This window comes from Pecten maximus, chromosome 10, assembly GCF_902652985.1.
Source record: "Pecten maximus chromosome 10, xPecMax1.1, whole genome shotgun sequence".
Taxonomy (NCBI): Eukaryota; Metazoa; Mollusca; class Bivalvia; order Pectinida; family Pectinidae; genus Pecten; species Pecten maximus.
This window is the reverse complement of record NC_047024.1, coordinates 4,668,879-4,692,605: the sequence shown is the minus strand read 5'-3', so window position 1 is coordinate 4,692,605 and position 23,727 is coordinate 4,668,879. Positions and strand designations below refer to the sequence as shown.

General features: G+C 39.0%; 1 protein-coding gene across 1 annotated transcript in view; it reads right to left on the bottom strand.

Annotated features, from left to right (window-relative positions):
• Positions 1-5,655: 5,655 nt before the first annotated feature.
• LOC117335866 (histone-lysine N-methyltransferase SETDB1-B-like) overlaps positions 5,656-23,727 on the bottom strand; it is a 52,156-nt gene continuing 34,084 nt past the window's right edge. The window contains exons 30-38 of the mRNA XM_033896119.1: positions 22,670-22,771; positions 22,152-22,190; positions 15,374-15,394; positions 10,212-10,465; positions 9,915-9,965; positions 8,096-8,194; positions 7,372-7,481; positions 7,115-7,203; positions 5,656-6,873 (exon numbers count right to left, since the gene is read on the bottom strand). Of these exons, the coding sequence (XP_033752010.1) occupies positions 6,756-6,873; positions 7,115-7,203; positions 7,372-7,481; positions 8,096-8,194; positions 9,915-9,965; positions 10,212-10,465; positions 15,374-15,394; positions 22,152-22,190; positions 22,670-22,771 (883 nt within the window). The 3' untranslated portion in view covers positions 5,656-6,755. The remainder of the gene's footprint in view (positions 6,874-7,114; positions 7,204-7,371; positions 7,482-8,095; positions 8,195-9,914; positions 9,966-10,211; positions 10,466-15,373; positions 15,395-22,151; positions 22,191-22,669; positions 22,772-23,727) is intronic.

The window sequence follows — 23,727 nt, the reverse complement described above, 5'->3', positions numbered from 1 at the left end:
TTTTTGTATTTCCTCGTACCTGTTGGTAATTATTATCACTCGATTCACGTTAAAACCGCGCATTCTTATTCATGTTGTGTTTCTGTCTTGTTCTCATTATGAACTCAATTAACTTCACAAATTATCATCAACTTATTGAATCTATGTGATGAAGTTAAGCAAAATTTTGTATTAAGATATAAATATTGACTTACCAGGCTAGTGCAGACGACCGACACACAGGTCTGAGGATTGATATACTATTGATACTGAGCACATTGATACATGTAGTACATGTATACTAGTACACATACAATTACTGCCATCGACACAAGTGAATGGGTATTCACTAACAATAATCTAGTTATTCAACAAGAAAAAAGGTTGAATTTATGTTGTCCTTAATCAAATGTCTAAATAAGTACTCAATGCCAAAACACATTAGAGAACATGCAGTATGCCTTTGCGAACACGAGAAAATTACAAGGCTAATGTGAAAAGAAGCGTTATTAAAGGCAGCACGTGCCCGCGTGATTCAGGGGAAGAAGAATGCGTTTTTTCTTCAGTTGCGTGCATCAAAGTTTATAGCGCAATACTTTCTGTAGTTTTGACTATGATAAAGTGTAAGACCCGCGGATGGTACATATTTGGGAGGTTTTGATTTATAGAACAGGGGGAAAGTAGGAGTTCAATATCAATATATACAGCAGGTGATTAATGTATACAATACTTTATATTACAAAATACAAGATTAAAGCCAAGAGTAGCCAGCCTTATATATGTATGGAATAGATCCGTGACAGATTGGCCACGTCAGCCCAGACAATGCTTTACGGCAGTTTTTGTGTCAAGGAAAACTCTTAAATAAGCAAGCCCATTTTTCATTTTAATATGCGACTTCAACTTTCTTTGTTTCACAGGACATTACGAAATTTATCATATAACGTTCAAGCCCGAGATTGAGTTTACATAGAGTCCGTGGTTTCAGGCCCGAGAGTAAGTTTGGATGGTGTCCGTGGTTTCAGGCCCGAGAGTGAGTTTGGATGGTGTCCGTGGGTTCAGGCCCGAGAGTGAGTTTGGACAGTGTCCGTGGTTTCAGGCCCGAGAGTGAGTTTGGACGGTTATAGGCCCAAGAGTGAGTTTGGATGGTGTCCGTGGTGTCAGGCCCGAGAGTGAGTTTGGATGGTGTCCGTGGTTTCATGCCCGAGAGTGAGTTTGGACAGTGTCCATGGTTTCAGGCCCGAGAGTGAGTTTGGACAGTGTCCGTGGTTTCAGGCCCGAGAGTGAGTTTGGATGGTTATAGGCCCGAGAGTGAGTTTGGATAGTGTCCGTGGTTTCAGGCCCGAGAGTGAGTTTGGACGGTTTCCGTGGTTTCAGGCCCGAGAGTGAGTTTGGACAGTGTCCGTGGTTTCAGGCCCGATAGTGAGTTTGGATGGTGTCCGTGGTGTCAGGCCCGAGAGTGAGTTTGGACGGTTTCCGTGGTTTCAGGCCCGAGAGTGAGCTTGGATGGTGTCCGTGGTTTCAGGCCCGAGAGTGAGCTTGGATGGTGTCCGTGGTTTCAGGCCCGAGAGTGAGTTTGGACAGTGTCTGTGGTTTTAGGCCCGATAGCGATTTTGGATGGTGTCCTGTTTCTCACTAATAAGGGGAACACCTTGGTCTTTTCCTACAGTCCATCTTCTTTACTCATGTCAACACCCCAGAAATTGTCTTTAAACCTGTATCCGTTTCGGCTGAGTAATCCTCTTTCAACGGCAAAGAAGAAGCAATCGGTACGTTTTCTCAACATTCAAATAACCGAGCCCCGTTTTTTGTGACGTACCAGCGATATTGAGTTCTTCACAGAGTAGTAAAGGTTACCAAAGAGATGCCTCGTACATTCATTACCAGATCAACATCCAGTTTCCTTGTGACAGGAATACCGCCTTTTTAAAAGAAAAATAAACTCGTGTTGCGGGTTGGTGGGTTCAGTGAGTACGTCGTTTCTGTTGTGTGTCAGTAACACCCGTGCGTTGCCTGTGAAATGCACGCGTACACGTGTTACACCTGGCTAGACGCAGTGACCAGTCAGCGTTCTCAAAATAACCTGCCTAATTTTACACGAAAACAGTTTCAATAAACCCACCTCCAGAATTCTTTTCACTCGAAAGTGTCTCAGATATTCATGAAAAATGGGTGCCCGCACTGGTTCTAAATTATAAACAATTGGAAGTACCACGAGTTTGCTCGGTGTAAGTTTGACAAAACTGTACAGAGATACATTGAAGCCCTCCGTACAAGAGTTACACCGAAAAACTTAAACCTGTGACCATGTAAATACCCTCATAAAAGGAAACAAGAGGGCGGAACAATATACGCCTGCCAGATACCAAACGGACATGTATTATCTATAAAATGCATGAAATATTGAAATGAGCCAAGAAGAATAAACAAGATACTTCTTGAAAAACGTTACTTTATGGTCAGAGTAACAATTTCTGTCAAACAAAATAAGATTTTCGGACAAAATCCAGACAAACAGAGGGTTAAACCAGACTGATAGACAACACATACAAAGATACTCAGTCCACTGTTGACGGCCGTCAAAATCGACACCGTCCATATGTATACGTCCACCAATTTTGACGGTAGTGACGGGATCACGTACGTCTGTCCATTGGTGGTTTTTTTTAAGATACCTTTTTTAAGATACCCTCGTTCATTTTTCGACCTATCTCTTCTCTATTTGCCATCACGATACTTCAGTTCTATAGTATTCTTTTCATTAGACAACTTTCAAAAACGTTAGTCCTTGTTTTTGGGTATCTGAATCTATTGGCTTGGTTTAGTAATGCTTAATGTCCTATCAACAACTTTGGTCATTTGAGGGCGGCCTTCTACTGTCTGGGAGAAACATGCCTGTTGTGTATGCGCATGTAATTTTGGGAGGTTTGTCTCGTTGTGATAGTGCGAAGTTGATGCTGAATTTATAGTGCAATCTCACTGAAGCATACCACCGAAGACATCAAACAGGATACCCCACCCGATCAAATTATCCTGTCGAATTAGTCGTCCCTCTCAATAAATGTTGAGCGTTAAACAGGAGCAATAACTACCAGTTTTATAGACTGTGGTATGTGTCGGCCAGGGGACAGAACCCAAAGCCTTCCTCACAGGGGCGAACGCCCTACTAAAGGCCAAATGTGAGGCAATATAAAGGGCGATGTTAGGAAGAGGAAAGGTTTTAGAAAGGAGAAACAAGAGGCACATGGGCCTTAACTGTCACCTGCCTGAGTTCTGAAGAATTTTAGTCAGCTGGCACTTTTTGGCCCCATCCATCAGCCCCTGGAGGTCAGTCAGGCCAGCAAGTGCATACCACCAAAATGTGATCCCATAGCGATAATTCTAACCAAGCTGATTCCAATAGAATTTCAGCAAATGATAGTTAAAAATGTGATTTCCCTATATAAACCAAATTAAAATTTACCCTCTCCCTAGGGGCAAACACGAGACCCCAAGGTCATGAAATAATTCTGGTAAAGCACCTTAATGCCTTTCCCTCTATGAAGACTACGTCCCAGGTACAATTCTTAAGTCCTACCTGCAGGGCAGCCAATCTCTTTGAAAATTGACAGAATATAGTTGGGTTTTTTTGGAAGCAGTATTTTTTTTTTTTTTTTTTACTTTCAGTCTTTCCCAAGGATCTCGTCCATCCGACACTTTGTGGACGTCATAATGACACATGGCTGTCTCTGTCAATTAGCATGATAATTTAGCAATTCCTCTTCTTTACATTTCCATATTTTCACAAATTCACACAAAATAGGATGGAGGTAGCTGTACAATCTATATTTCTGACAACATTTATCTACCTATTTAATGGCTAAGTGACGGGACAAATTCACTACTGAAATACATATATACATGGCTAAGTGACGGGACAAATTCACTACTGAAATACATATATACATGGCTAAGTGACGGGACAAATACATATATACATGGCTAAGTGACGGGACAAATACATATATACATGGCTAAGTGACGGGACAAATACATATATACATGGCTAAGTGACGGGACAAATTCACTACTGAAATACATATATACATGGCTAAGTGACGGGACAAATTCACTACCGAAATACATATATACATGGCTAAGTGACGGGACAAATACATATATACATGTAGAAATGTACATGGTGTTCCATGACTCAAGGTGTAATACAACCGGTAGGTTACCAGGAGTGTATTAGTTATACAAAATGAGCTACAATCCCTAACAACAACACAATGAAACTCAACATTTTACCAAACATGCTCCAAAACAATAATAAATCTTCGTCAGTTAAATACGCTTTCTTGAAAATCTAACTTGAAACCATCAATGCTGGTGATTGAAAAGGCTGTCGTCGGTATCCTAAACCAATTAACCTGATGAACGGATCTAATCACACTCTTGTTACCGACAGACACTATAATGACATGCTGACATCCACTATAAGGTAACCTGAGGTATGATCTTGGTGTATGACATGACAAGTTCAAGTTATAAGAATAGAACTGTAGCAATGTATACCCAGAATTTCAGAAGAAAAAACACTCATGTATTCATAATTTTTTATTTGAATTGTAAGACACATGTACATCAATTAAATTGTAAACATTACAAACAATATTACTTACAATACGGCCAATGTTGATCAATTGTACAAAAATATTAATCTTGTTTTATATTACAATTGTTGGGCCAAATTCCAGACACAAAGGTCAGTAAAGCCATTAACAGCAATGATAATACAATTAAACAAAGACGAAAAATATCTCAACTTCTGTAAGATAAAAATCTAAAATTAGTACATGTCTGTACATAGGGATGCATTCAGTCGGAAAGTAAACACCCTAAAATCATGGTAATCTACTTTGTATAATCCCAGTTCTCTCCCCTAGTAAGTAGAACCATGGGCCTGTTGGTTTATGCGGACAAACAAGTTGTTGTTTAAAATGTAATATTTCAAACATATATCTTGACGGACCTGCGGATGTCAATACAGGCCTTGTGAGTCTTTATCAAGGCTCATCTGAAAACAATTTAAAATCACCAGGTCTGTCTTTATTCATAAACAAACAGCATCAGTCAAATTGGTCCAACTGTTTGAACCGCAAAAACGAAAACGGCCCATGTTTATCCACTTTGTATAATCCCAGTTCTCTCCCCTAGTATATAGGACCATGGTTATCCCACTTTGTCCATATCAACAGAATAATATCCCCTTGTCTATATGACCACGACCTCCCACCTTGTTCCTATTTCCTGTTGTCACACAATATAACTAAGAGCCAGTCATCCCTTATTGTCTGTGATGGAAATTAGTTATCTCCCCTTGTACCTATTAACACAGGGCCTGTTCGTTTGTGCGGACAAACCAGTGCGTTAGTTTTTAAATGTAATATTTCAGACATATAACTTGACAGACCTGCAAATGTTAATATAGGCCTTCAACGACTTTGTTATAATCGTCTGAAAACAATATAAAATCACCAGGTCCGTCTTTATTCATAAACGAACAAAACCAGCCCAATTAGTCAAAATGTTTGGACCCAAAAAACGAAAATGGCCCTGGTTTAATATTCCTGCTACGTCAGTTTGACCATTTATCTCCCCTAATTAGCAAGGAAGCATTCCCTGTGGCGTTTTAAAAATGGTTATCTCCCTTTGCCTCTCTGAACATGATTATCTCCCCTTGTCCCTATGAATATAGTTACCTCACCTTGTCCATATGAACACAATTTACAACTGAGCCTTCTAATATTCCTAGGGACTATCTCAGTTTCTGGTAACCATAAACCTTTAATTTACAATAGATCATTCTAATTTATCACAATCTTGTACATGATTCTGTAATCTGGATGCATTTGATGGTGTGACAGTTTGATGAACACTTGAAAGACCTGCATACACACAATGTATTATATTTTATTTTAACCTAAATCTTGGATTTTTTCCCCCGACAATTTGTAATTGTGTACAAAATAAAAACTTGATGACTTGCTGGTTTTTACAACCATTTTGTTTTCATTTTTTATAACAAAACAATTTTTTTTCTTACTTTCTCCAGTCACATAAAAATAGGGGAAATTTGTATATAGTACCTGGTCTAGTAAACTCAGCGTCATCCTCATCGTGACAATTACCATTACAACATATTCACTCCCATACAATCTGACTAGTTCATTCTTGATCACAAACTTTTCCTTACATTATAGCTTGAAACAAATATTTCTCATTTCTAACATTTATTCAACATTTACACAAAATTTAAACACAGTCTTCAGACTCTCTACTAATATCAGAACTCCTGAGAGTGTAACTATTGTAGATGTTCTATAAACATTTGGTGCTATAAAAACCTATTTAGAAGGTCTCATACAGCCTGTAGTCTAGACTGGTAGTCTTTTTGTCTTTTTCTTGTTTCCAGATTTGGTCCAAAGCTCTCTGCAACATCATTTGGACTGAAGTGTAAAATACATCAACATTCCAAATTCTCGTTTTGGAGTTTGTTATTTGATTCTACACACATATCCATGCCCCTTGTTCCTATTGGAGTTTGTTATTTGATTCTACACACATATCCATGCCCCTTGTTCCTATGACTGAGGTACATGACCTACATCTTGGCCATCAGCTGTCTAAAGATCCACAGAAAAATCCTTCTAGAGCTACTATGTCTGCCTGTTTAAACGTCATTTATTTTAGTCATAATCTGAAACAAAATTCACCTGAACAAATCAGTCCATCTATAGGAGCCTTCCACGACATTCAGCAGATCCACAGTAACAGTAGAGAATTTTACCAGGCACACTTCCGACCTCATAATTATAGTCCCATGTTAGCTCAGTGCCAGCTCGGATGTATCTGGAAAAATAGAAAAAACAAAAACTAGTTTAAAGATAGAATATGACATCCATGTCCCTGCTCTATCTTTGATGAAGACCTGAACATAGAGCATAAGACAAAATCCAAATCATGTGACAACGACAATATAATTTTCCGATTTTAATACACAGCATTGATGCTTGACCTCTAATGAATATTCATGGCAATATCTGAATCTATCACTATTAATGAGCGGATGACAGAAAAAAATATAACTTACTGTCCAGCAAAGAAAGTCACCCACGGAAAGCGGAGATCATGTGTATCTACGAAAACGTTTTGTACGAACACGTTTGGGGTACAGCTATGCTGTAAAGGAAAGACACAATGATATAAGACTGTACATCATATATACCCAAGGACTGTATCATATCTAAATATCAAACATGGCTAAAGCGATGTTTCCAATTAAATCAACTTCAACATTTGAATTAGATAAATGAATTGCTGTTTACTTCAATATTTATTTTCCCTTACATTGAGGTAACGTCCGATGTTTCCCATGGACTTGGCATCCATGATGTAACATTCTTGTCCGTCATGAAAGTAATACCTGGTACCAGGTGTCTCATCCTTTTTCTCCTCATCTGTGTCAAATATTACAAATACATACTTTATGATACAGATTTTGAAGAAAAAAAAAAGATCTGTATTAATTGTTATATAGCAATGTACTTCTGAACATTGTGGAAAACCAAAGTACCAAAGATAATCATGGGATTTCCCCCATATTGTGTATACTGCTGTACTACTGATATTAGGATCCTACCCACCTTCCACTATCTCGATTTCCCCAATATTGTGTATACTGCTGTACTACTAATATTAGGATCCCCTCCTACCCACCTTCCTCTATCTCGATTTCCCCAATATTGTGTATACTGCTGTACTACTGATATTAGGATCCTACCCACCTTCCTCTATCTCGATTTCCCCAATATTGTGTATACTGCTGTACTACTGATATTAGGATCCCCTCCTACCCACCTTCCACTATCTCGATTTCCCCAATATTGTGTATACTGCTGTACTACTGATATTAGGATCCCCTCCTACCCACCTTCCTCTATCTCGATTTCCCCAATATTGTGTATACTGCTGTACTACTGATATTAGGATCCCCTCCTACCCACCTTCCTCTATCTCGATTTCCCCAATATTGTGTATACTGCTGTACTACTGATATTAGGATCCTACCCACCTTCCTCTATCACCTCCACCTTGTTCTCCTCTGGTGGTAGCTTCTTTTTTGGGTCAGGCAGGTTCTTAAACCGTGATGTTTTAGATGTACTTCTGCGTGCTGCAATTAAACAAAATACCTCATCACATTTAACAGCACTTATTTGTACTCGCACAGAATTCTGTTACGACTTGTAACGCTGTCACACAGAATTCTGTTAAAACTTGTAACGCTGTCACACAGAATTCTGTTACAACTTGTAACGCTGTCACACGGAATTCTGTTACAACTTGTAACGCTGTCACATGGAATTCTGTTACGACTTGTAACACTGTCACACAGAATTCTGTTACAACTTGTAACGCTGTCACACAGAATTCTGTTACAACTTGTAACGCTGTCACATGGAATTCTGTTACGACTTGTAACGCCGTCACATAGAATTATGTTACGACTTGTAACACTGTCACACAGAATTCTGTTACGACTTGTAACGCTGTCACTCAGAATTCTGTTACAACTTGTAACGCTGTCACACGGAATTCTGTTACGACTTGTAACACTGTCACACAGAATTCTGTTATGACTTGTAATGCTGTCACACAGAATTCTGTTACGACTTGTAATGCTGTCACACGAAATTCTGTTATGACTTGTAACGCTGTCACACGGAATTCTGTTACGACTTGTAACGCTGTCACACACGGAATTCTGTTACGACTTGTAACGCTGTCACGCAGAATTCTGTTACGACTTGTAACACTGTCACACGGAATTCTGTTACAACTGGTAACACTGTCACGCAGAATTCTGTTACGACTTGAAATGCTGTCACCCGGAATTCTGTTATGACTTGTAATGCTGTCACACGAAATTCTGTTATGACTTTTAATGCTGTCACACGGAATTCTGTTACGACTTGTAACGCTGTCACACGAAATTCTGTTATGACATGAAATGCTGTCACCCGGAATTCTGTTATGACTTGCAATGCTGTCACACGGAATTCTGTTACAACTTGTAACGATGTCACACGGAATTCTGTTACGACTTGTAACGCTGTCACACGGAATTCTGTTATGACTTGTAACGCTGTCACACGGAATTCTGTTACGAGTTGTAACGCTGTCACACGGAATTATATTACAACTTGTAATGCTGTCACACGGAATTCTGTTACGACTTGTAATGCTGTCACACAGAATTCTGTTACGACTTGCAACGCTGTCACACACGGAATTCTGTTACGACTTGTAACGCTGTCACACGAAATTCTGTTACAACTTGTAATGCTGTTACACGGAATTCTGTTACGACTTGTAATGCTGTCACACAGAATTCTGTTACGACTTGTAACACTGTCACACAGAATTCTGTATGACTTGTAATGCTGTCACACAGAATTCTGTTACGACTTGCAACGCTGTCACACACGGAATTCTGTTACAACTTGTAACACTGTCACACGGAATTCTGTTACGACTTGTAACACTGTCACACACAGAATTCTGTTACGACTTGTAATGCTGTCACACAGAATTCTGTTACGACTTGTAATGCTGTCACACAGAATTCTGTTACGACTTGCAACGCTGTCACACACGGAATTCTGTTACGACTTGTAACGCTGTCACACACGGAATTCTGTTACGACTTGTAACGCTGTCACACAGAATTCTGTTACAACTTGTAACGCTGTCACACAGAATTCTGTTACGACTTGTTGATCTTATAATTGCAAAATAATCGACAATACTTCAAAATTTTCACTTTCAAACAAAATGAATAAGTACTTTTGGACTACCTTGGTATTAATTAAAACGGAATCACCTGCACGTACCTGTTAGACAAGTTCTGCGTGGGTCTGGAAACTCCATCGGGGGCTTGGGTTCTGTATAACAAAACCATAAAACACAACCACATAGACATATAAAATCTTTTAAATCCTGAAACAATTTACACCGAATCACTATCAGGCGTGAGATCAGCTCCGAGTAAAACATCTAAAATAACACTTTTTAGAATGTTTAATATGGATATTAAAAAGCTAACATTACAAGAATCATACAAAAAAAGTAAGAAATATACAAAGTTATCTGAGAATTCTCATGTCTAACAAGCTAGATTATGTAGGTACCTTCTTTTCTATCTGGTGGCACATTTAATTTCTTACTGTCCTCCTTGGACGTAGCTTCTGTGTCAAGGTCAGGGAGAGAGTCAGAGTCCATCCCAAACGAGTCTACCGAGCCTGAATTTTTCAGGTTAGGTTTTGATTGGCTAGTATCCATGTCTTCCTCATCGTCAATAGTGATGGGGTTAACATTGTCTACTTTGTTTACCCACGCAGCAGTCGCAGCGTTCTTCTCCGGATTTTCCTGGAACCTCACTGACCTACAATGACAGGTCAGCACAAAGGTCAGCAATGTCATTCAAAAGGCCAGTCAGAGGTCATTACAATGGTCAATGTCATTCACAAGGCCAGTCAGAGGTCAATACAATGTTCAATGTCATTCACAAGGCCAGTCAGAGGTCAATACAATGGTCAATGTCATTCACAAGGCTAGTCAGAGGTCAGTACAATGGTCAATGTCTTATCGAAGGTCAGTCCTGATCACCATTATAGTCAGTGATATTCCTATCAAGGTTAGAGGTCTGGAAACTCTATTGGAGTAGGTCAAGGTCATATAAAGTTAATACCAACATTTTAGACAAGATGAAACAAGGACTGTTTCCCTGTCCTTTCTCCTGACAAAATGTAACTCCTGCACTCAACCAAAATTTGAAAGTCTGAGGTCAGCTAAAATGCTGAACATTTTTATCACTGTTAAGGTCAACAAGGTTATTTTAATTGTCAGCAAGTCCATATGACATAGTATAGTCCATTTGAACAGAATCTACAGTAGAGAGAGTCTTCATTATAGTTACCAAAATGCATCATTTCAAAGATAGTCCATTTCCTTCATCTTGCATGTGTTTTCCTCCCAATAACATGATATGACTATGGTTTTTTAAGGTAATAAAAGCACTTTACATTTAACTTGTTGTCATCTTCCATTATCTGATCAGATGTATATTATCTTTCATTATGTCAATTTATGACGTTCACTGATCATGATATATATTTTCAAAGCATTTTTGTCATATCGACAGGAAGAACCACAAAATGAAATTTTCAAATTAATTACAGAGGAGAAGGATATACAGCAAAATCAAGCAAAATGAAAGCAGAGTCAATATAATGTCATGTGACATTGTAAATGTCATGTGACATTGTAAATCAGGAAATCTGTACTGAAGAGATCATTAATATTTCTTTATAATTAATGAGGTTTTAATTCAAAGTAAATCTGTAAAAAAGGAGAATGTAACCAATTCACCAGGATCCGACTGTACCACATTGTTAGCTTAGTTATACATCAAAGTAAGATCCTACAGGTACGTATTCTCATAATATTTTAAAACTAAAAACAGAACAGATAAGTTATACACTTTAAAATTCTATTAATTTGATAATGTAAATAAAAATACTCTTTTAGGAGCTTAGTTTTCATTTTCTTTATAACTTAAATTTGACTACATGTATTGTTATGCTAACGAAGTAAGATACAACTTGATTCTGGCCACTAGTGTTTGTGTCATCTGTTAGTAGTACAATGGATAAAACTCACAGCTGTCTATTGGTCACTCGAAAAAAAAATTATCAAAACAAATTAATTGGTAAAAAGATTCACCTAATTTTAGACCAAACTTACACAATCTCTTATCTATTAAACTGAGGTTTACCAGATTGTCAACTATATATGTTAACTGAAAGACACCAGATCTCAAGATAATAGGAGCTTAGTTTTCATTATAATTTAGATTTGACTACATGTATTGTTATGCTAACGAAGTTAGATACAACTTGATTCTGGCCACTAGTGTTTGTGTCATCTGTTAGTAGTACAATGGATAAAACTCACAGCTGTCTATTGGTCACTCCAAAAAGAAAAAAAAAAATTGGTAAAAAGATTCACCTAATTTTAGACAAAAATTACACGATCTCTATCTATCAACATGTTTACCAGATTGTCAACTATATATGTTAACTGAAAGACACCAGATCTAAGGATAACAATGTCTAATAGACTAAAACAAGCTCACCAGATCTCCAAAGTATTCCAGACCTCCAAATGATACCAGTAATTATTTGCGGGTTATATCGCTAAAGAAGTATATTTGGCTGAATTTTCATCACCTTACTACAACCCAATATTAACAGGCTCAGTCCGACAGTACATCACCTTACTACAACCCAATATTAACAGGCTCAGTCCGACAGTACATCACCTTACTACAACCCAATATTAACAGGCTCAGTCCAACAGTACATCACCTTACTACAACCCAATATTAACAGGCTCACAGTACATCCCCTTACTACAACCCAATATTAACAGGCTCAGTCCGACAGTACATCACCTTACTACAACCCAATATTAACAGGCTCAGTCCGACAGTATACTGTACTAACAGTCCTGTCAATCATGATCAATATCAAACACCGAATATTACAATCTGCACAGTTCAATAGTCCATTATCAGGACATAGCTAAAATCAGATACGAAACAAACTTCCATATAAACAGTTCATAAACTGTTTTGTAATGTGGAATTAGCTACAGACAAGACATTCACAAAAAAGGTACATGGGCTGTTTATCTATCAAATCTGTTGTTTGAGAGAATACCTGTTTTACATAAACAAGAGGCCCAAAGGGCCTTAACGGTCACCTGAGATTTGAAATATTTCAGTTAATTTAATTGACCCTTTTTGGCCCCACCCATCAGTCCTTGGGGTCAGTCAGGGCCAATATGTGCATATCATTAAGCTGTCATCCCATGCTGATAATTTTAAGAAAGTTAGAATGAATTCCAATAGAAATAAAACAAATGATTGTCAAAAATATGAATTCCCTATATAACTATAGCAAAGTTTACCCTCTCCCTAGGGGCAAACGTGAGACCCCAGGGTCATGAAATTCACAATTTAAGTAAAACACCATGAAACCCTTCCTTCTATGAAAAGTATTTGATTCTATTTTATATAGGTATTGGGAAGAAGATTTTTGAAATTTCAGTCAATTTGACCCTTTTTAGCCCCGCCCATCAGCCCCTGGGGGTCAGTCAGGGCCAACATATGCATACCATCAAACTGTTATCCCATCCTGATAATGTTGACCAGGTTAGAATAAGTTCCTATACAAATCCAACAAATAATAGTCAAAAATGTGATTTCCCTATATAAACTATGGTAAAGTTTACCCCCTTCCCAGGGGCAAACGTGAGACCCCAAGGGTCATGAAATTCACAATTTAAGTAAAACACCATGAAACCCTTCCTTCTATGAAAAGTATTTGATTCTATCTTATATAGGTTTTGAGAAGAAGATTTTTGAAATTTCAGTCGATTTGACCCTTTTTAGCCCCGCCCATCAGCCCCTGGGGGTCAGTCAGGGCCAACATATGCATACCATCAAACTGTTATCCCATGCTGATAATGTTGACCAGGTTTGAATGAGTTCCAATACAAATCCAATAAATAATGGTCAAAAATGTGATTTCCCTATATAAACTATACTAAAGTTTACCCCCTCCCGAGGGGCAAACGTGAGACCCCAGGGTCATGCAATTCACAATTTTGGTAAAGCACCTTAAAACCCTTTCATCTATGAAGAGTGTTTAATTTGATTCCACCTTATCTGAGAGTAGAGAAGAAGATTTTTGAAATTTCAGTCAATTTGACCCTTTTTGGCCCCGCCCACCAGCCCCTGGGGGTCAACCAGGGCCAAAATGTACATTCCATCAAACTGTCATCCCATGCTGATAATTTGAACCAAGTTAGAATGAATTCCAATACAAATACAATGAATAATAGTCAAAAATGTGATTTCCCTATATAAACTATAGTAAAGTTTACCCCCTCCCCAGGGGCAGACGTGAGACCCCAGGGTCATGAAATTCACAATTTTGGTAAAGCACCTTAAGACCCTTTCATCTATGAAGAGTGTTTGATTCCACCTTATCTGAGAGTAGAGAAGAAGATTTTTGAAGTTTTAGTCAATTTGACCCTTTTTGGCCCCGCCCCTCAGGCCCCTGGGGGATGGGGACCATATAATTCACAACTTTAGTTGACCTTTAGCTATAGAAGCTCTCTGCCAAATTTCATTTGAATTTGGTTCAGTGGTTTTGGAGAAGAAGTTGAAAATGTAAATTGTTTATGGACGGACGATGGACGATGGACGACGAAGGCCAAAAGGCGATTAGAATAGGTCACTTGAGACTTTGTCTCAGGTGACCTAAAAAGGCCTATAACTTTAGTCAAATTAAAATCCCATTCAGGAACACAACTACATATATCATGGTTATAAATCTATCAGCTTTCAAAGAAATTGGTAGAAAAATATTGATCTCTGGACCAAAATCAAATACCAAAATAAACAAAGGGCAATAACTTTTGGAAAAAAAGTACAATAAAAATTCCTTTCATGGAAAACACAACTATATATCATGATTATGATGCAAGAGAGCAGTTAATAAATATAGGAAATCTCAGAACAAACATAAGTTTACGCTAGACGGACGACGAATAATGCCATACCATAATACTCGTCTCAAATTTGATGGGCGCACAAAAGCTAGATATCACAAGAGGCAGTCATCAATTCCCTATTATCTTTACATTACCTAATTATTAAAGGTTGACCTGACATGCTATATAGAGCAGTGTTACTGTGGTTTGTTATGGCATGCGATTAACTAGACTAGTAATTCATTACAATTACGGAAAGTAAAACATCGGACCACTCCACACCATTACCGAGGACCAATGACATGCAGGACTATTAAACGACAACCCTGTTCAAGGAGACAGAAAAGACAGAAAACATTGCCGACATGGGGTTTCACCTGTGTGAGGGTCACACAGGTGTGTTAGAAGAAGGAAAACAGAAAAATACAGTCCTGTCAAAAGGGTGAAAACCGTCTCTATATAATGAAAACCTCGGTAAGACATCCTTCTGTAATGGACATTTATCAAGACTTTTGGCATATTACCTCTCAATATTAACTGATAGAAGAAGAATTAATTTAGCCAACACTCCAATTTGTTAACGACAGTCAGGTAGCTGACCATTACACTGGTGGTAGGAAGCTGACCATTATACTTGCGGTAGGAAGATGAAAACATTAGGAGGTGAGAAAACCATATTTTTCTAGACCGTGCAGAGTTCCCTACATTTGTGGAGAGTGTTATACAGTACCTCATTTCACCGTCCTTGACCCTGTGTCATAAAGAAATCAGACTTTACCTACAGCAAACTAAATACTGTCAGTAGGGATTCCCCATACAATCTTAAGCATTGACACCATGTACAGCTATGACCAGAGGTAGCCACCTAGGTGTACAGTGGTGACCAGGGGTAGCCACCTAGGTGTACTGTGGTGACCAGAGGTAGCCACCTAGGTGTACTGTGGTGACCAGAGGCAGCCACCTAGGTGTACAGTGGTGACCAGAGGTAACCACCTAGGTGTACAGTGGTGACCAGAGGCAGCCACCTAGGTGTACAGTGGTGACCAGAGGTAGCCACCTAGGTGTACAGTGGTGACCAGGGGTAGCCACCTAGGTGTACAGTGGTGACCAGGGGTAGCCACCTAGGTATACAGTGGTGACCAGGGGTAGCCACCTAGGTGTACAGTGGTGACCAGAGGTAGCCACCTAGGTGTAGTATCCAGGTCCAAGTTTCATCAATATTTCTCACTTAAGGAAATTTCTGATAATTTTCCATTGGAAAGCATAACAGTATTTAGAATGTTCTTAAGCAAGATTTTCCCTTAAATGCTTAATTTAAAGAATTCCCTTAAGTAAAGGAACGTTGATGAATCTGGACCCGGGTAGGATATGCATTATTGTTAAGCCATAAGCTATATACAGTGTATATATATTACATAAGATACAATGGTAGCTATCTATATACAGTAAACATACATATTTCAGTGGTGGCCTTATTATAGCACTTACAGTTTGGTGGTAAAATATGATGTATAGTAGCTACATGATTTTATATAGTTTTACATACATTAAATATACCCAGTTTCCATAGTTACTAATGAAAATAAATTCAACATTTAGCTGAAAAACTAGACATTTATATGGGTTACCCATTACAATTTGTACTACAAAGATATCTCCATTAGACTGAAAGTGCAAATGGCATACCCACAAATATCTAATGTTATCCAGCATATTGTAGATATGACAAATCATGAAGGGGCTAATTTGTTAAAATGTGATGAAGTTCTAAATTTGGACAGAACCAAATTATGTATGTTTACACACCAATGAGTGCAGTAAATACAACAGTTTCCATAGCGATGTACAGCTGGAGCTATCTAATGGGGAACCATGGAAACGTTACATATGCATTTACTAAAACTAAAGTATTTACATTCTTACTAATACAACCATCTAAGTGTCCATGTGAACCTTTATGCTTTTTACAAGTAAATGACCACAAAATCAACAATCAGGCATCACATCCATTTAGTCAAAACTTCAGTTGTTTTCTCAATAATGTACTTTTTGATAACTTTACTGGCTTCAAAACATATTTCTAGATTACTTTTACAGTTTCTTATAGTGGCATGAATTACAAATTCATAAACTCTCCAAACCCCATCAGATATAAACATTAACAGTCTAAGAGATTATTTTTTTGCTTTGTTTATTGCGAAAATATATATTTTTTTTTAAATGAATGCAGCTTGATTAAAAGTGAAGTGGTTCACAGTGGGACACAATAGCTAGTCTACAGGTAACTGAAGATTAAGTGTGTGACAGTGCTGAAAGTGTGTCACATTGAGACACAATAGCTGGTCTACAGGTAACTAAAGCTGTTGGTCTACAGGTAACTAAAGCTGTAACGGTTGCATTCAGACAAAAGCTAGTCTACAGGTATGTAACTAAATTAAAGCTGTATACATGTTACCAAAGCCAAGGCTAATTACACAATATCTACTTTTGTTAAACAAAAAGCCAACAAAACACACATTTCATGGCTAAATAATCCTTAACCAAATTTTAGATAACTTAATTTGTAAAATTTATGTATCAATCATTTTAGGAAGGGCAACTGAAGACAATCCATGAAAAAAACCTTTAAAGTTGAAAAGGAAAAAATATTGATGTAAATGATAAATAGCTAGACTTCTCAGTACAATTTCATGTGATATGGAAACAATTCGCTTGTTGTATCAGCCTCAGCATTTTGTCTGTATATATATCACTAGGAATTCGTAAGTGTTACAATGTATCATGTATAATTTTCACTTTCAATAAAGAAAAAACAGGATAGTAAACATTTACCCTGTATCATTATAATAACCTAATGTCCCAGTCACACTGCATCATTATAAATATATAATTCCCAAGTCACACTGTGCTAGTATTTAGCTGCGTTACATGTTAACCTACAGTAGTGGAAATTCGCAGAAATCCCAGAGTATCTGTATTGAGTCTATATTTAAACCTGGGAGATCTATGTTGATCCCTGGTGATCTGTAGCTCGATCACTACAGTAGTTTTAAACTGTTCTAATTCACCGAGGTAATCTGTAGCTTGATTGCTACAGAGGTTTTAACCTGTTCTAATTCGCCGAGGTAATCTGTAGCTCTATCGCTACAGTAGTTTTAAACTGTTCTAATTCCCCTAGGTAATCTGTAGCTCGATCGCTACAGTAGTTTAAACTGTTCTAATTCCCTGAGGTAATCTGTAGCTCGATCACTACAGTAGTTTTAAACTGTTCTAATTCGCCGAGGTAATCTGTAGCTTGATCGCTACAGTAGTTTTAACCTGTTCTAATTCGCCGAGGTAATCTGTAGCTCGATCGCTACAGAGGTTTTAACCTGTTCTAATTCCCTGAGGTAATCTGTAGCTCGATCACCAAAGTAGTTTTAAACTGTCTTAATTTGCAGCTGATACATGGTATTTTAGTATCATACTGGCATTGTAGTGATATCATATTGCTATAGTAGGACAGCTGTGCTCACCATAGGACTACAGTTTGTGCTCAACAAGACAGTGTCATTACACCATCAATGTGGTGCTATCAGCAATGACATCGTGATCAATAACTACACGGTGTGACTGGGACTTTTAGTTTCCTCTGTACTGCTCACATCATTGGTTTAAGCTGTTCCTTGTAAAACTAAATAAAACAATTCAGGACTATGTGCACTATATAATAATGAGGGAAAGTATACACTCCAGGAACTATGTTATACTAAGTCATTGCTAAATAAATCAGGGAAACTTACAAATTAATGTTTTGAATGGGATAAATCTAGGACCAAGTAATGATGATAGTTTATACTTCTGAAAACCAGACTGAAGTAGATATAAATAAAGGACATGACAACCCACTCTTTGTACCGGTCAAGGACACCACTACCCACACTTTGTACCGGTCAAGGACATGTCTACCCACACTTTGTACCACAGTCAAGGACATGACAACCCACACTTTGTCACACAGTCAAGGACATGACTACCCACACTTTGTACCACAGTCAAGGACATGACTACCCACACTTTGTACCACAGTCAAGGACATGACTACCAACACTTTGTACCACAGTCAAGGACATGACTATCCACACTTTGTACCACAGTCAAGGACATGACTACCCACACTTTGTACCACAGTCAAGGACATGACTATCCACACTTTGTACCACAGTCAAGGACATGACTACCCACACTTTGTACCACAGTCATGGACATGACAACCCACACTTTGTACCACAGTCAAGGACATCACTACCCACACTTTGTACCACAGTCAAGGACATGACTACCCACACTTTGTACCACAGTCAAGGACATGACAACCCACACTTTGTCACACAGTCAAGGACATCACTACCCACACTTTGTACCACAGTCAAGGACATGACTACCCACACTTTGTACCACAGTCAAGGACATGACTACCCACACTTTGTACCACAGTCAAGGACATGACTATCCACACTTTGTACCACAGTCAAGGACATGACTACCCACACTTTGTACCACAGTCAAGGACATGACTATCCACACTTTGTACCACAGTCAAGGACATGACTACCCACACTTTGTACCACAGTCAAGGACATGACAACCCACATTTTGTCACACAGTCAAGGACATCACTACCCAAACTTTGTACCACAGTCAAGGACATCACTACCCACACTTTGTACCACAGTCAAGGACATGACAACCCACACTTTGTCACACAGTCAAGGACATCACTACCCACACTTTGTACCACAGTCAAGGACATGACAACCCACACTTTGTCACACAGTCAAGGACATGACAACCCACACTTTGTCACACAGTCAAGGACATGACTACCCACACTTTGTACCACAGTCAAGGACATGACTACCCACACTTTGTACCACAGTCAAGGACATGACTACCCACACTTTGTACCACAGTCAAGGACATGACAAACCACACTTTGTCACACAGTCAAGGACATCACTACCCACACTTTGTACCACAGTCAAGGACATCACTACCCACACTTTGTACCACAGTCAAGGACATCACTACCAACACTTTGTACCACAGTCGAGGACATCACTACCCACACTTTGTACCACAGTCAAGGACATCACTACCCACACTTTGTACCACAGTCAAGGACATCACTACCCACACTTTGTACCACAGTCAAGGACATCACTACCCACACTTTGTACCACAGTCAAGGACATCACTACCCACACTTTGTACCACAGTCAAGGACATCACTACCCATACTTTGTACCACAGTCAAGGACATCACTACCCACACTTTGTACCACAGTCAAGGACATCACTACCCACACTTTGTACCAGTCAAGGACATCACTACCCACACTTTGTCACAGTCAAGGACATGACAACCTACACTTTGTACCACAGTCAAGGACACCACTACCCACACTTTGTACCACAGTCAAGGACATCACTACCCACACTTTGTACCAGTCAAGGACATCACTACCCACACTTTCTACCAGAGTCAAGGACATCACTACCCACACTTTGTACCAGTCAAGGACATGACTACCCACACTTTCTACCAGAGTCAAGGACATCACTACCCACACTTTGTATCACAGTCAAGGACATGACTACCCACACTTTCTACCAGAGTCAAGGACATGTCTACCCACACTTTGTACCACAGTCAAGGACATGTCTACCCACACTTTGTACCACAGTCAAGGACATGACTACCCACACTTTGTACCACAGTCAAGGACATGACTACCCACACTTTGTCACACAGTCAAGGACATGACTACCCACACTTTGTACAACAGTCAAGGACATCACTACCTACACTTTGTACCACTGTCAAGGACATCACTACCCATACTTTGTACCACAGTCAAGGACATGACTACCCACACTTTGTACCACAGTCAAGGACATGACTACCCACACTTTGTCACACAGTCAAGGACATGACTACCCACACTTTGTACAACAGTCAAGGACATCACTACCCTCACTTTGTACCACAGTCAAGGACATGACTACCCACACTTTGTACCACAGTCAAGGACATGTCTACCCACACTTTGTACCACAGTCAAGGACATGTCTACCCACACTTTGTACCACAGTCAAGGACATCACTACCCACACTTTGTACCACAGTCAAGGACATGACTACCCACACTTTGTCACACAGTCAAGGACATGACAACCCACACTTTGTACCACAGTCAAGGACATGTCTATCCACACTTTGTACCAGTCAAGGACACCACTACCCACATTTTGTCACACAGTCAAGGACAGGACTACCCACACTTTGTACCACAGTCAAGGACATGACTACCCACACTTTGTCACACAGTCAAGGATATGTCTACCCACACTTTGTACCACAGTCAAGGACATGATTACCCACACTTTGTACCACAGTCAAGGACATGACAACCCACACTTTGTACCACAGTCAAGGACATCACTACCCACACTTTGTACCACAGTCAAGGACATGACTACCCACACTTTGTACCACAGTCAAGGACATGACAACCCACACTTTGTACCACAGTCAAGGACATCACTACCCACACTTTGTACCAGTCAAGGACACCACTACCCACACTTTGTACCACAGTCAAGGACATGACTACCCACACTTTGTCACACAGTCAAGGACATGACTACCCACACTTTGTACCACAGTCAAGGACATGACTACCCACACTTTGTACCAGTCAAGGACATGACTACCCACACTTTGTACCACAGTCAAGGACATGACAACCCACACTTTGTCACACAGTCAAGGACATCACTACCTACACTTTGTACCACAGTCAAGGACATCACTACCCTCACTTTGTACCACAGTCAAGGACATGACTACCCACACTTTGTACCACAGTCAAGGACACCACTACCCACACTTTGTACCACAGTCAAGGACACCACTACCCACACTTTGTACCAGTCAAGGACATGTCTACCCACACTTTGTCACACAGTCAAGGACATCACTACCCACACTTTGTACCACAGTCAAGGACACCACTACCCACACTTTGTACCACAGTCAAGGACATGACTACCCACACTTTGTACCACAGTCAAGGACACCACTACCCACACTTTGTACCACAGTCAAGGACACCACTACCCACACTTTGTACCACAGTCAAGGACATCACTACCCACACTTTGTACCAGAGTCAAGGACATGACAACCCACACTTTGTACCACAGTCAAGGACATGTCTACCCACACTTTGTACCACTGTCAAGGACATGACTACCCACACTTTGTACCACTGTCAAGGACATGACTACCCACACTTTGTACCACACTATTGGGAATAACATTTTTTATATTTGACTAAACCTTCACTATTTAGAGTAATGTTTAGTTTTACATTAGCCTGGAGTCCTACCAAACCTTGTGTGCACTTTATCAAGGAATATATTTTACGTTAGTTTTAAATAAATCTGTAATAAAAGATGTTTACTTCTGTTGATTCTGCTTCTTTATGTCGCCACTTGCATACCTAGAAATAAATAAACAAAATCCTCCAAAGGTCAGCAAAGTTCTATCATAAAGGTCAGGGATTTTCTAGAAAGGCTGGCCAAGTTTTAAACAGGAGAGAAAATTTTATATTAAGGTCAGCAAAGCCACAGCCAATTGTTCGATATCACATGAATGAAATTTCTTGACTCGGAAATTGACTATCAATTCCTTAAATTGATTGACTTTGGGAATATTTTTCCCTTTGATTTAAGGTTTGTCTTGGACAATATATTCAATTATAAACTTCTATATCCAAAACAATGGGAAATGACTTTACAATTCCATCATTGAACATAAATTTTTTTTCATACAATTTATATATTCTTTAAGGTCATTACTACAAAATGTTTTAATATCAAAAACAATAATTAGCATAATGTTGCAAAGAAAACTGGGAAACTTAATATAACAAAACAATGTCAAAACCACCATTTTGAAACACCAAGCTTTCTTCCTTACCATTCATCGTCCTTACTACCAGAACGTGACGAGTCTCGGCGCAGCACAATTTTACCAATTGACTTCTTATCATCATCTTTTTTCTCCAGTCTTGTTGATGTTCTGATGAACAAAACGTAGAAAAGTCAGTAAAAAGTGGGGTGTACATTGTAAGTACAGCATTCTCATTGTTTATTGAAATGAAGATTCAATTCCTAAATCAACAGGAATTTACATATAGATTTTTACTGATAAATGATGTATCTTGTCCTGTGTAAATAATGTGTCTTGCCCTGTGTAAATGATGTGTCTTGTCCTGTGTAAATGATGTGTCTTGCCCTGTGTAAATAATGTGTCTTGCCCTGTGTAAATGATGTGTCTTGTCCTGTGTAAATGATGTGTCTTGTCCTGTGTAAATAATGTGTCTTGCCCTGTGTAAATAATGTGCCTTGTCCTGTGTAAATGATGTGTCTTGTCCTGTGTAAATGATGTGTCTTGTCCTGTGTAAATGATGTGTCTTGCCCTGTGTAAATAATGTGCCTTGTCCTGTGTAAATGATGTGTCTTGTCCTGTGTAAATGATGTGTCTTGTCCTGTGTAAATGATGTGTCTTGTCCTGTGTAAATGATGTGTCTTGTCCTGTGTAAATGATGTGTCTTGTCCTGTGTAAATGATGTGTCTTGTCCTGTGTAAATAATGTGTCTTGTCCTGTGTAAATAATGTGTCTTGTCCTGTGTAAATGATGTGTCTTGTCCTGTGTAAATGATGTGTCTTTTCCTGTGTAAATAATGTGTCTTGCCATGTGTAAATGATGTGTCTTGTCCTGTGTAAATGATGTGTCTTGTCCTGTGTAAATGATGTGTCTTGTCCTGTGTAAATGACGTGTCTTGTCCTGTGTAAATGATGTGTCTTGTCCTGTGTAAATGATGTGTCTTGTCCTGTGTAAATGATGTGTCTTGCCCTGTGTAAATAATGTGTCTTGCCATGTGTAAATGATGTGTCTAGCCATGTGTCCTGATGTTCGGACACTTTGACACACATGTATGGCTCCCTTTACCTTGGACATTTTAACACACAACA